At 44.6% G+C, this 12,184-nt stretch overlaps 1 protein-coding gene across 2 annotated transcripts in view; it reads right to left on the reverse strand.

Annotated features, from left to right (window-relative positions):
* Positions 1–12,184, reverse strand: part of MYO16 (myosin XVI) — a 926,147-nt gene that overhangs the window by 308,907 nt on the left and 605,056 nt on the right. For both annotated transcript variants that reach the window (XM_075336677.1, XM_075336676.1), the window contains exon 16: positions 11,430–11,577. In XM_075336677.1, the coding sequence (XP_075192792.1) occupies positions 11,430–11,577 (148 nt within the window). The remainder of the gene's footprint in view (positions 1–11,429; positions 11,578–12,184) is intronic.

The raw sequence follows: 12,184 nt of genomic DNA on the forward strand, positions 1-12,184 counted from the left end.
CCGGCCACAACGACGTCACTAGGCAGGTAAGTACGTGTGACCGTTCTTAGCGATGTTGTGAGCCACGGGCAGTGATTTGCCCATGACACACAACCAACGGGGGCGGGTACGCTCGCTAGCGATATTGATAGCGATATCGCTGCGTGTAAAGTGCCCTTAAGTGTGAATGGTAGTACATTCCTTAGGGACCCATATGACTCACCCCAGGGCTATGGGGTACTCGGTCCCAAGCCGTATATATACGGGGACAGTTCACTGCGTGGCCATTGCCCGGTTCCGTGACCCTGGGAGTTGCTTGAAAGGGGTTATGTACAGGGGAATAATAATAAAGGTTTTGTCGTGACGCCACTTGCGGGTTGCGGCTAAGTAGATGGAGCCGACGCTGCACAGTCTCTCTGGGGCTAAGGTTAATGGCAGCCTTGATATTGGGCCCTCCACAAGTAGGGCCGGGCCCCAGGGGGGTAGGTGATGGAGTTAGGCGTGGAAAGAAGGTGGGCCACACAAGGGATTGCAGTGTAACTGGTTTCCCTACTCACAGCAATGTTATGGCTGGCAACCCGAAGAAGGCTGGTCCTCACCACTAGTCCCTTAGTCCCAGTGCCAGTGTGGTAACCTGATGTCTTTTTTCCCCTGCATCTGTCTCTGCTTGGTGGGTCCCCATGGGTTGGAGCTTCTGTGGGTCCCCTCCTGGTAGTCTTTAAGTCTTTAGGCTGTATGGTTGGCAGTTTGAACCCAGCGCTACACATACATATTGGACTAAAGTGGCCGAGCCGGCCAATATGATTTTAGCTGATAGTGTATAAAGGCGGCGACCAATTTATGGCCTGGAGAGATGTTCCACCGCCAGCCAACGTGTCACTGTTCTCCTGTGCATTGGAGTGTAAGATGAGATGAGATCAGGTGAACAAGAGGGCCATTTCATTATTTTTTCATCTTTTAGACCTTTACTGGCCAGCCACGCTTTGGAGTAGTTGGATGCATGTGATGGAGCATTGTCCTGCACCAGAAGAAAAAGACATTGCACATATCCGCACATCCTGATTATACAGTTTAACACCTTTATTTAGTACACTTATACACAGTAAAAACAATTAAAACGTGAATTAACTACCAAACCTGGCACCCACAGATATTATAGTAGAATCAGCTTATAAACATGCAGTTTAAATATATACTGCAGAAGTAAAAGAGGCCCGCAGCCACCTAAATACCCATTAAACAACTCCGTATATGAATTATAGTACGTATAGGAGGTCACATACGTAGACAATAACAGTACGGGTGTTATAGATAGCAACAGGTTCTATATAACACAAGGGGCTAATCAGCTGGAGCATAGAAAGGGCTCACATTCAAAGTACATAGCAAATAATAATAGCACTGCCCAAAAGGTATCATATAAAGACATGTAACTAAATGGAACCTGAGCCAAATAAAGCCTAGTCAGACCCATGCAATTATGCGGTAATGTGTAGCTCAGTCCCAAATCAAGGAGATGGCCAATAATCCACCCAGGGTAATTTTGCCCAGGCAGAGTTAGAATAGAGACCTGTGGGGAGGCTGGTAAGAGCAGGCAGCCACTGACCGTAGCAATTAGAGAGTGGATGTGCAGGAGTTCCCACGCGTATCGCCACCGCTGCGGCTTCGTCAGGGAAAGGAGAAGTTTCCTGCATGAAAATTATGTTTTTCATGAACAATACTGACTTCTTCCTGTACCACTGCTTGAAGAAGTTGTCTTCCAGAAACTGGCAGTAGGTTTGGGAGTTGAGCTTCACTCCATCCACAACCGAGAAGGCCCAAAAGTTCATCTTTGATGATACCAGCCCATACCAGTACCCCACATCCACCCTGCTGGCGTCTGAGTCGGAGTGGAGCTCTCTGCACTTTACTGATGCAGCCTCTGGCCCATCCATCTGGGCCATCAAGAGACACTCTCAAATCATCAGTGCATAAAACCTTAACGTATTTCTTGGCCCAGTCTTGACGATTTATCTTATGTTTCTTGTTCATAGGTGGTGGTTTTTCAGCCTTCCTTACCTTGGCCATGTCCCTGAGTATGGCGCACCTTGTGCTTTTTGATACTCCATTAACGTTGCAGCTCTGAAATATGGCCAAACTGGTGGCAAATGGCATCTTGGCAGCTTCACGCTTGATTTTAGTCAATTCATGGACAGTTATTTTGCGCCTTTTTTGCCCAACACGCTTCTTGCGACCCTGTTGGCTATTAACCATGAAACGCTTGATTGTTCGGTGATCATGCTTCAAAAGTCTGGCAATTTCAAGACTGCTGCATCCCTCTGCAAGATATCTCATGATCTTAGACTTTTCAGAGCCTGTCAAATCTTTCTTCTGGCCCATTTTGCCAAAGGAAAGGAAGTTTCCTAATAATTAAGCACACCTTATATAGGGTGTTGATGTCATTACACCACACCCCTCCTCATTACAGAGATGCACATCACCTGATTTACTTAATTGGTAGTTGGGTCTAAAGCCTATACAGCTTGGAGTAGGACAACATGTATAAAAATTATCATGTGATCGAAATACTCATATGCCAAATAATTCTGCACACAGTGTATTGATTGTATGCCACAGCATGTAAGTTTATATGATTCTGCATGTGGATCTCATATTCAATACTTAATAAATCAATGATGTTAAGAAACTTTGTCTCCATTTTTTCATTATTTGCATATCATTAACATGTCTATCAATCTTATGATATCTATCAAGGTGGCTTTACACGCTACGAGATCGCTAAAGCAATCTCGTTGGGGTCACGGAATTTGTGATGCACATCCAGCCGCTTTAGCGATGTCGTTGTGCGTGACACCTATGAGCGATTTTGAATCGTCTCTAAAACGTTCAAAATCACTCATCGGTGACATGCCCCCCTCTTTCCAATTATCGTTGCTGCTCAGTAGCGATGTTGTTTGTCATTCCTGCGGCAGCACACATTGCTATGTATGACGCCGCTGGAACGACAAACATCTCCTTACCTGCGTCCACCGGAAAAGGAGGAAGGAAGGAGGTGCTAGCGATGTCGCAGAGTGTATAGCAGCCTTAACTCCATAGCTTTTCTTCCTTGGTGTTCCACTTTCAATGTTGAGGAATGTATTCATTCCAGCAAAATCTTGGTGTTCCCCTGCCGTTGGGTTTCCTTCACCCAAAGTAGTTTTAGCTTGTGTTTAGCAAACATTTATATGAGGTTTTATTTTATTTCAGAGACGAGATTGTAAATCCTACTGAGCCGATACAGACAGCAAATAACTGGCCAGCAATGTCATTCAGAGAACATTGGAACAATATTTTTATATTAATTCAAACATTTGTTTTTCAGTTTCCTTGAACAGGGATATAAATGTATCTGCCTTTTTTAAGTCCTTAAAAGCGAACTATAAAAACCATTGGGAATACCGGCAAAAAAGTCTTATGCTACTTTGAAGTGATTTCTGCACTTCTATTAACCTATTTCCAAGATAGAAAATGTCCCTGCACCACACTGAGATGTCCTATAAATGATGCCTGAATAGCAGTGCTTATCTTTTGTACATGTGACACGTGTTGTTTACATAGCCGTAAATTTCTAAGCATAAATAGAATACGTGTTAGAGTGCTATGCTAATTGTAAGCCTCGTTAAATAAGGAAAATCATAGGTTTCAGGCTGCAGAGACATCCTTTTTGTTTAGTCTTCACATTTGTCATGTTATTAGGAAAGGCCAGTAGTACAATAGGCAAAGCAGAACACACAGCACTGCCTTGTCGTTAGAAGTGTTTGATGTAAAAACACAACCTCGATACGTACAATGTCCTTGTCATCAGAACAAATCACAAGACATACAGACTTAGGCGGGCTTTGCATGTTGCGACATCGCAGGCCGATGCTGCGATGTCGCACGCGATAGTGCCCGCCCCCGTCGCAGGTACGATATCGTGTGATAGCTGGCGTAGCGAAAACTATCGCTACGCCAGCTTCACACGCACTCACCTGCCCTGCGACCGTCGCTCTGTCCGGCGACCCGCCTCCTTCCTAAGGGGGCGGGTCGTGCGGCGTCACAGCGATGTCACACGGCAGGCGGCCAATAGATGCGGAGGGGCGGAGATGAGCAGGATGTAAACATCCTGCCCAGCTCCTTCCTTCCGCATATCCTACGGAAGCCGCAGTGACGCCGGTAGGAGATGTTCCTCGCTCCTGCGGCTTCACACACAGCGATGTGTGCTGCCGCAGGAGCGAGGAACAACATCGGACCGTTGCGTCAGCGTAATTATGAATTACGCCGACGCTGCACCGATGATACGATTACGACGATTTTGCGTTCGTTTATCGTATCATCAAGGCTTTACACACTACGATATCGCATGCGATGCCGGAAGTACGTCATTTTCAATTTGACCCCACCGACATCGCACCTGCGATGTCGTAATGTGCAAAGCCGCCCTAAGGCTATGTGCGCACTAGAAATGTGAAGTTTCTCAAGAAAATTTCTTGAGAAACTTCTGGGAGTGAAAGATTTCCGGACCTCCGGAAAAAATCCGCACCAAATCCACATGCGGATTTGCCGCGGATTAGCCGCGGAATAGCTGCGAATTTGCCGCGATTTTCCCGCGGGTGGTTTCCTGCGGATTTTGCAGGCTGTACTGCTGAAATCCGCAGGGTACCTGCAGAAAAGAATTGACATGCTCATTTTCTCAAGAAATTTTCTCGAGAAATTCTTCTCAAGGAAATTTCTTGAGAAAAATCCGCACAGTGCGCACAGCTATTTTTTTTTCTCATAGAATTTGCTGGGAAATGTCTGCACAAAGATTGCAGACATTTCTCAAGAAATTTCCGCAGCAATTCCGCGGGTAAATCCGCGGGTAAAACGCACTAGTGCGCACAGAGCCTAAGGGCTGCTTCTCACTTGCGAGTTTCTCGCAGTAGAGCAATGCGAGAAAAACTCGCATTGAAATCGGACACATGCTAGTCAATGATTCAGCTCTCATCTGCGATTTTTTTCTCAGTCCAAATCGGACCGAGAAAAAAATCGCAGCATGCTGCTTTTTTGCGAGTTTCTCGCACCATTTGTCCCAATGATTTCCTATGGAAGGGGATTAAAAGTAGCATCACACACGCGCACCACCGTTCACATTTGCGAGTGTGGCAGTAACTTCGCTCATTAGATGAATGTGACAGCACATTCCCATAGGTTAATTAAATGACACATGTGTAATAGCTTTTATCTAATTAAGATGTTGCATGAAACTAGCATCGCAATCGCAAAACACACGCGAGCAAAAAGCATCGCACTTGCGTTGCACTCGCACCTAACGTGAACTAAAATCAGCCGAGTATTTTTCAGCCCAGTCGGACCGATTTTACTCGCATAGATGTGTTTCCAGCCTAATGGTGTTTTTCTATCAAACGTAGAGATTTTTGCTAATTATCATATAGTTCCTTGTATTCTAATACGTGCCATCTATAAGGATTTGCATTTATGACTGATGTCACATACAGCAAAAAAATGTTACTGCAGTTCTTAATGCAGTTTTGAGCCAAAGCCAGGAGTGGTTAAGTATAGCTTCTTCCTTTATATTTTCCCTTCCTTTTTATCCACTTCTGACTTTAGCTCAAAAATGGCACCAAAAATTGCAGTGATTTCTTTTTTTTTGCAAAATACATGGTTTGAGATAACAACTCAACAGGTGCATGCAGATCCTCTGCATGATGTAGCCAACTGGGAACACGTGAAACCTCAATGTTCTATTGTGAGACAAAACAGTATGATGTCAGTATGCCCAATCCTCTGTTCCAACAGGTAGAAATGCTGCTATCAAAAGAGTCTTGCATCCATTTATTCTCATTCTCCATACATAGTCATTAGGGGTGATCGAATACCTCAAATATTCGGCTTCGCGAATATTTGCCGAATAAATCGCCGCTATTCGACTATTTGCGAATATTCGATGCGCAATGTAAGACTATGGGAAACGCCGAATAACAACTATTTGGAACTATTCGGGCTTCACATAGATTTACATTGTGCATCGAATAGTCGCATAACGGCGACCTATTCGAAAATATTTGCGAAGCCGAATATTTGAGGTAGTCGATCATCCCTAGTAGTCATCCTCAAGCCATAAAAAAGAGTCAGTACATTGAACGATTGGACACCCTTATGTTAGGGCTTCACTATGACTTTGTCTGTGTCATAGGTAGAAAAGCCAAAGATCCTCCTGTGCCATTGCTACATCGCAGCATAATGCAGGTTAATGGAGTCACATAGCGACTGTGACTGCAACAAGCAAGTCTGGAAAAAATCCAACTAGTTCAGATTTTTTGCGACGTGCTTATTGCAAAAATCTGGCCTCTTGGGTTTATATTCACGCTGACGCTGGTGCCTGTGGACTCCTTGTTGCATTATATTGGTATGTTTGCCAGGGGCACTTTTGCTCTTTAATTTAGGCTGACCTCTATGTCTATTGATGTTCACAGGCACCTTTGTGATAGTTAAAGATCATCTATGCACTTTATTCCTTCCATATGGGTTAATGGCAATACCCTGTTAATGTGAATTATATGCATTGGTGTATTACATTTCCTGTTTTTTTCTTGCACTTTCCCTGATCACTGATCATATGTGTTTTTAATCTGCTACAGTACTTTAAATAACATTATTTTTTGAGCATTATTACTCCTTTTCTCCTGTTTTATGTCTGTCTGTTGTTGCAGTACTTGTAAGTCCCAATGCATTACACTGAGATTCTCCAGGTCAGTAACATTATGGCGATGTTAAACTTCTTATTTAATGGGGTTGTAAACTACTAGGACAACTCCTTTTTATTCCACATTTTTCCCTCAGGTAAAATAAAAAAACCTATACTCACCTCCACGGTCGGTATGGTTCCAGCAATGCTGGGGCTCATGATACATTGTGACATCACACGAGCTCTACATCCAATTAGTGTGGGCTTCTGTCTCCCTGTCTCCCCGCCTTCGGACACAAGAGCAATCAACAGGAAGTGAGTGGCAGCCACAAGGCTCACTTCCTGTTGGCTAACTCATTTGTCCAAAGGCGGGGAGACAGAAGCCGGCACTAATTGGATGTGGGGTTCATGTGACGTTACAACGTCACATGAGCCCCAGCATTGCTGGAACCATACCGACCGCGGAGGTGAGTATAGGCTTTTTTATTTTACTTGCATGAAACATGTAGAATCAAAAGGGGTAGTCCTAGTAGTGGACAATCCCTTTAAGTAGTGGAATAGAATTATATATTTGTATATACTCTTATTATGGTAAATATATCACTTTTTTTCTGCTCGGTTCTGATTTTTTAGAAATCACACTAATATTCAGGTGTAAACCATCTGGTTTAAACTTTAATTTCATCATATACTGGAATCAGATAATATCTTAATAGAATGACAATCATATTGAAAAGCTGATATTATAATTATATATTGTAATCTTAAATGTGGGCACATTTTTGAATATCATTTTATGCATAAAGTGAGTTTAAAAGAGTTGTCTGACGAAAAAAAATAATTTTTGAGAATGTTCTAAAATAAAAAGATTTTAGAAAATATACTGATCTTTGCCCGGACAGAAAATAATTACATCATTACTTTAGGTCTGTAACACCCTAGCCTATCAGGCCATCATAGGGTGTTGCACAATTTTCCTTTCCGTGCAGCATCCATCTCTCCCTTGGTTCCAGGTGTCATTCAGTGATGTGCTAAGACCAGCATGCAAATCCCCAACACACACACCAGAGGGGCAGGTCCAGTGAGGAAAGGGCCACCCATCAAAGGGTTAAGCAGACTGGGTGGGAGGTGACTAGTTAGTCGTCGGCAGGGGAGCAACGAGAGCAGAGGGATCTCAAGTGGCTCTCAGTGGGGAGAGTAGGCTGGGGAGTTGGAGCTCCCAGACAGCGTGAGAGAGTACCTTCAGAGAGTGAGGGGCTGTGGAAGTGGAGGCTCCCAGAGGGTTGGATTAGACCAAAGCACACTAGCAACATCACTGGGAACGGTTACCTGGAGGTGCTCCCCCTCAGCAGCAGTGGTACTGCAGGATGTTTGGTTGAATCACTGCCTGTGTGTTCACTGATCTCACAAATCAGCACAGCCTCGTCCAGCACCACGATAACCACTCTAAGTTTCTCTGCTCCCTGTCTCCCAGGCCTACAGCCCACGGCTCCCCTTCTCCATCATCACCGGGCCCAGGGGCACAACCCCCTACCCACAAAGGAGTTAAACACCTTGCTGCTATACCACCGCCACCAGGCTCCCCCACCAACAGCAGCGGTGGTACACCATCTTACCACGCTCCGTGGGTGGTGTCACAAACTTCCAATCTCCCTGTACATAGTCCCCCTTTCATTCAGTGGCCGCATGACCCCGGGTCTGGAGACCCCTTCACCCACCGCGGATCCAGATCCGAGCAGCCCGGCTGCTGGCACGGGGGCGGCACAGGTCCAGCAGCTGAAACCTCTAGCAATAGCCATGGCAGCTCTAGGACAAACGACTAACCTGATGAGGTGCCAGTCTGGATACAAAGCGAAGACCGGAGGCATTGGTGCAAAGTTACATTGAAGTACGAAAACTGTCTGGCATGTGAAACATATGGGACTGTGGGGCAGGGTATACAGCAAGTACAGACATACAGGACTGTGGGGCAGGGTATACAGCAAGTACAAACATGTGGGAATGTGGGGCAGGGTATACAGCAAGTATGGCACTGTAGCAGAGGCAAGTGTATAGCACTGTGTGGTAGCAGAGACAAATGTGCGGACACTACCCAGGATCTCTATTACGTGCAGAGCCGTACTAGATAGTTAGATCTAGGCAGATAGGTACTTTTATGTAGCATAACTAAGTGTGTGGACAACAACCAGAAACCGCACTGCCAGACTGGTACCTTGTTGTAGCAAAGCCGAATGTGTGGACAAAGGAGAGGTGTTTGTCTGGAGGCACACTTTAATAATGATCAGCAATAAAGAATATGTTTTGTTTTAGGTCATCGAAGCAAGATAGCCAGTATGGACGATACACTTCCTAAATACTCAAGTGAAATCCAGCTATCTGAATAGGCTTTAAAAGGCCTAGGGACATGATGTCAGAGGACAGCTCTGGGTTACCAAGATAACCCAGCATGTAATAGAGCAGAAGGAGCCGACTGCCGATGACACATGGACCAGTTCAGGAGCTTGGACAGGTGAGTAACAGCCATATTACAAGTCATCTGTTTAAAATCTGAAACTATGTAAAATATAGTAGTTGTAAATTCTACAAGAACCAGAAGTACTATTTCTGGCTTTCCACTCTAACAGATGTCCACACTCCATATTAGAGTATATAGACAAGGGTATAAACTTTTAAATGACCAGACAAAATGTAATATTCTGTCAAATGACATATTTATATGGCTATACATTCTTAATCTGTTAGAATAGTAAGGTAATCCTCGGGCCTACTGCATATACAATGCTTGTATACCATCACATGTCAGTGAATGGCAGATCTTCTACAAAACCGCCCCTAATCTGCAGCAAAATTTACATGTGGGATTTTGCTTTTAATTCACTGTAAATTTTTCCCTACTGTATTGAAAAGAGTGAAATCTGTGATAAAAATCTATTACAAAAATTGACATGGTAGAGTTAAAGGGAACCTCTCATAACATTAATGTTGGCCCAACCACGTAAATCAGAGATTGCACCCAGGTATGTTTTCTCTGAAATGCTGTGGTGTTTCAGGTGAAAAACAGTTTGCAAGTTCAGCTGGGAACTATACTGTGAGACGGATCTCGTCGATGACACCTCTAGCCAACTTCTCTTTGCAACATTCTGGCTAATATATGAGTCGTACTCATCTGTGTACATCGGGAGAGAATGTCCATCAAGTAGAGTGGGGTGGGGAGTAGCTGGCTGGGGGTTGCGCTGCAGCGCTTCAGACAAAACATACCTGACTGCAATAATTCAGTCAGGCTACATGTGGTTTGGGCAGCATGAATTGAGTGACAGGTTCCTTTAAAAAAATAGGCACCCCTGAGGCTTTGGTCGCCACAGAGGTACTGCACCTCATCCAGAGGTGTGGTATTCCATCCTGGGTAAGGAGGAATTCATCACCAGTTGACGCAAAACACAACACTCTCACTCAGCAACACCTCATCAGACTAGGCAAAGGCGTATTATACCCAAAGCCAGGCCAGGGGGGTGGAGTCTTAGGAGTGGGAACACACAGTAGTGTCAGTGGAGTGTGAAGGAGCGGTGGAGGAGGAGAGACCTGTGGTCTGGAGCTAGCGCGGCTCGACCCAGGCACAAGACAGAAGGGGTCCTAAAGACCACGGGGAAGTGCAACATACTCCCGTGGCCTTGTTCCACATTTAACCTTTGGGTGGAAGGACTAGGTCACAATTCGGGGACTGGTCCCTAGGCTAGAGGAGAAGAACCTACGTACTCTGCAAGTAAAACCAGAGACCAAGGTGACTGCAAGCACCGAGGCCACATCCACACACGAATTTGCTGGAAGGTGACCCCAAAAGAGCCAAGGGATAGAGCTTCACGCCATCCCAAAAGAGCTCAATGTGTGAGGGTGCAAAGCAGGAGGGAGAAGCAAGCGCAGGAAGATGACGGAGGAAGGTATACATTAGATAGGTGCACTGGACTTGACCTTCGAACTACCCAGAATCGGCTGGAGCCCATCACAGTGAAATCCAGCACTCCATAGGCGGTCACTGGAATGTCGTGTTACCTTGGAACCTGCTACAGTGAGTAAAAATCTTGAGACGGCATCCCTGTGTTGTTCCGTCATTCGCCTGTGTCTCCCGCTCTGCATCCCCTGCCATCGCCTAATACTACTCCCATCTGCCCTGGGGCCCAGATCTATCTATGGAGAGCTATACCAACCAAGCTGCATCACCATTTGCCCCAGAGGTACCCATTCTGCAGCAGCGGCACCTAACTTGCCACATATCACAGGTGGCATCACGAATAAACTGTCATCATCCCCTTAGTATTTGCTAAATGACACCACCGGGGTCACAGAACTGGGTCTTACCACCGCGGCGTCCCAGGAGCAGAACCGCGGTCTGGTAACGAGTCACCTCATGCCTCGGTGTGGGCATGTCAAAAAGACCACCACCAAAGGGCTATTTCTAAGTTAAAAAATCCAGCAGCCTGTGGATCAAATTTCTTGTTTTTGCCCAACTTTGCAGGTACAATCTTCAACATTTCCAATCCTGGATTATTTGTCCCCATTCTTGTGTGTATTTATTTTTTCATTATTAAGTAACCCTAAGAGGCTCTTAATTTGCCTCCGCCATTGTCCTCTATTTATTTTGCTATTTAATATGGGATATTTGTCACAGCATTACGAGGGCCGGGTGACAGGAAAGCAACAGAGACTACAATTACAGCCTCTGTGAAGCTGCACGATACCATTGACTTACCTGTGTGCAGTTGTGCTTTTGAGGTATAAGTTATATTTCTCTTCCGCAGACAGTCCATCCATCATAATGTAAAAAATAAGGAAGTTGCTTTGGCCTGAGGCTTGACTGATGAGACGGCTCTTCTCCAGCATATAAGTGTATAGTCTGGCTGGAATTCAAATAGACTTGTGTAAATGTAGGAGACGACGGCTATAATCCTTACCAATTAGACTCTGTGTTATATGTCTGTTCAGACATTCAGTTTGTCTGATTCATTTTACAAACAAACAGACGGAATAAATGATTTATTGCATTACTGACGCAAACAGAAGAAGTGGGGTCCCTATGATTATTATGGAGTCCATCTGGGTACTATTTTTTAAAACGTAAGAAAAAGGTCTACATGGCGGACTTTTTTTCCCCATTCTAAAAAATGCACTAAATGGACTCCACAATAATCATGTGGCCTCTCTGATTCAGTTTACAAAATGGATACAATGGAATAGATGGAAAAGGCAAATAGAATGGCTGAACGGACATTTGATCAGAGACTCTGACAATATACAGGTTTTGTTACCTCTCATTGGTATTTATCTTTTTTTTTATTTGACTCCCTTATATTATATACTCTATATACTTTACAGATGGGATCATAAGTTCCCTATCAATATCTATTTGGAGTTTGGGAGGTACCTGGAAAACCTGGAGGAAACCTACACAAACACGGAGAGAACATACAAACTCCTAACAGATGTTAGAAGTTTTATTTTTACACT

Source organism: Anomaloglossus baeobatrachus, chromosome 2, assembly GCF_048569485.1.
Source record: "Anomaloglossus baeobatrachus isolate aAnoBae1 chromosome 2, aAnoBae1.hap1, whole genome shotgun sequence".
Lineage (NCBI taxonomy): Eukaryota > Metazoa > Chordata > Amphibia > Anura > Aromobatidae > Anomaloglossus > Anomaloglossus baeobatrachus.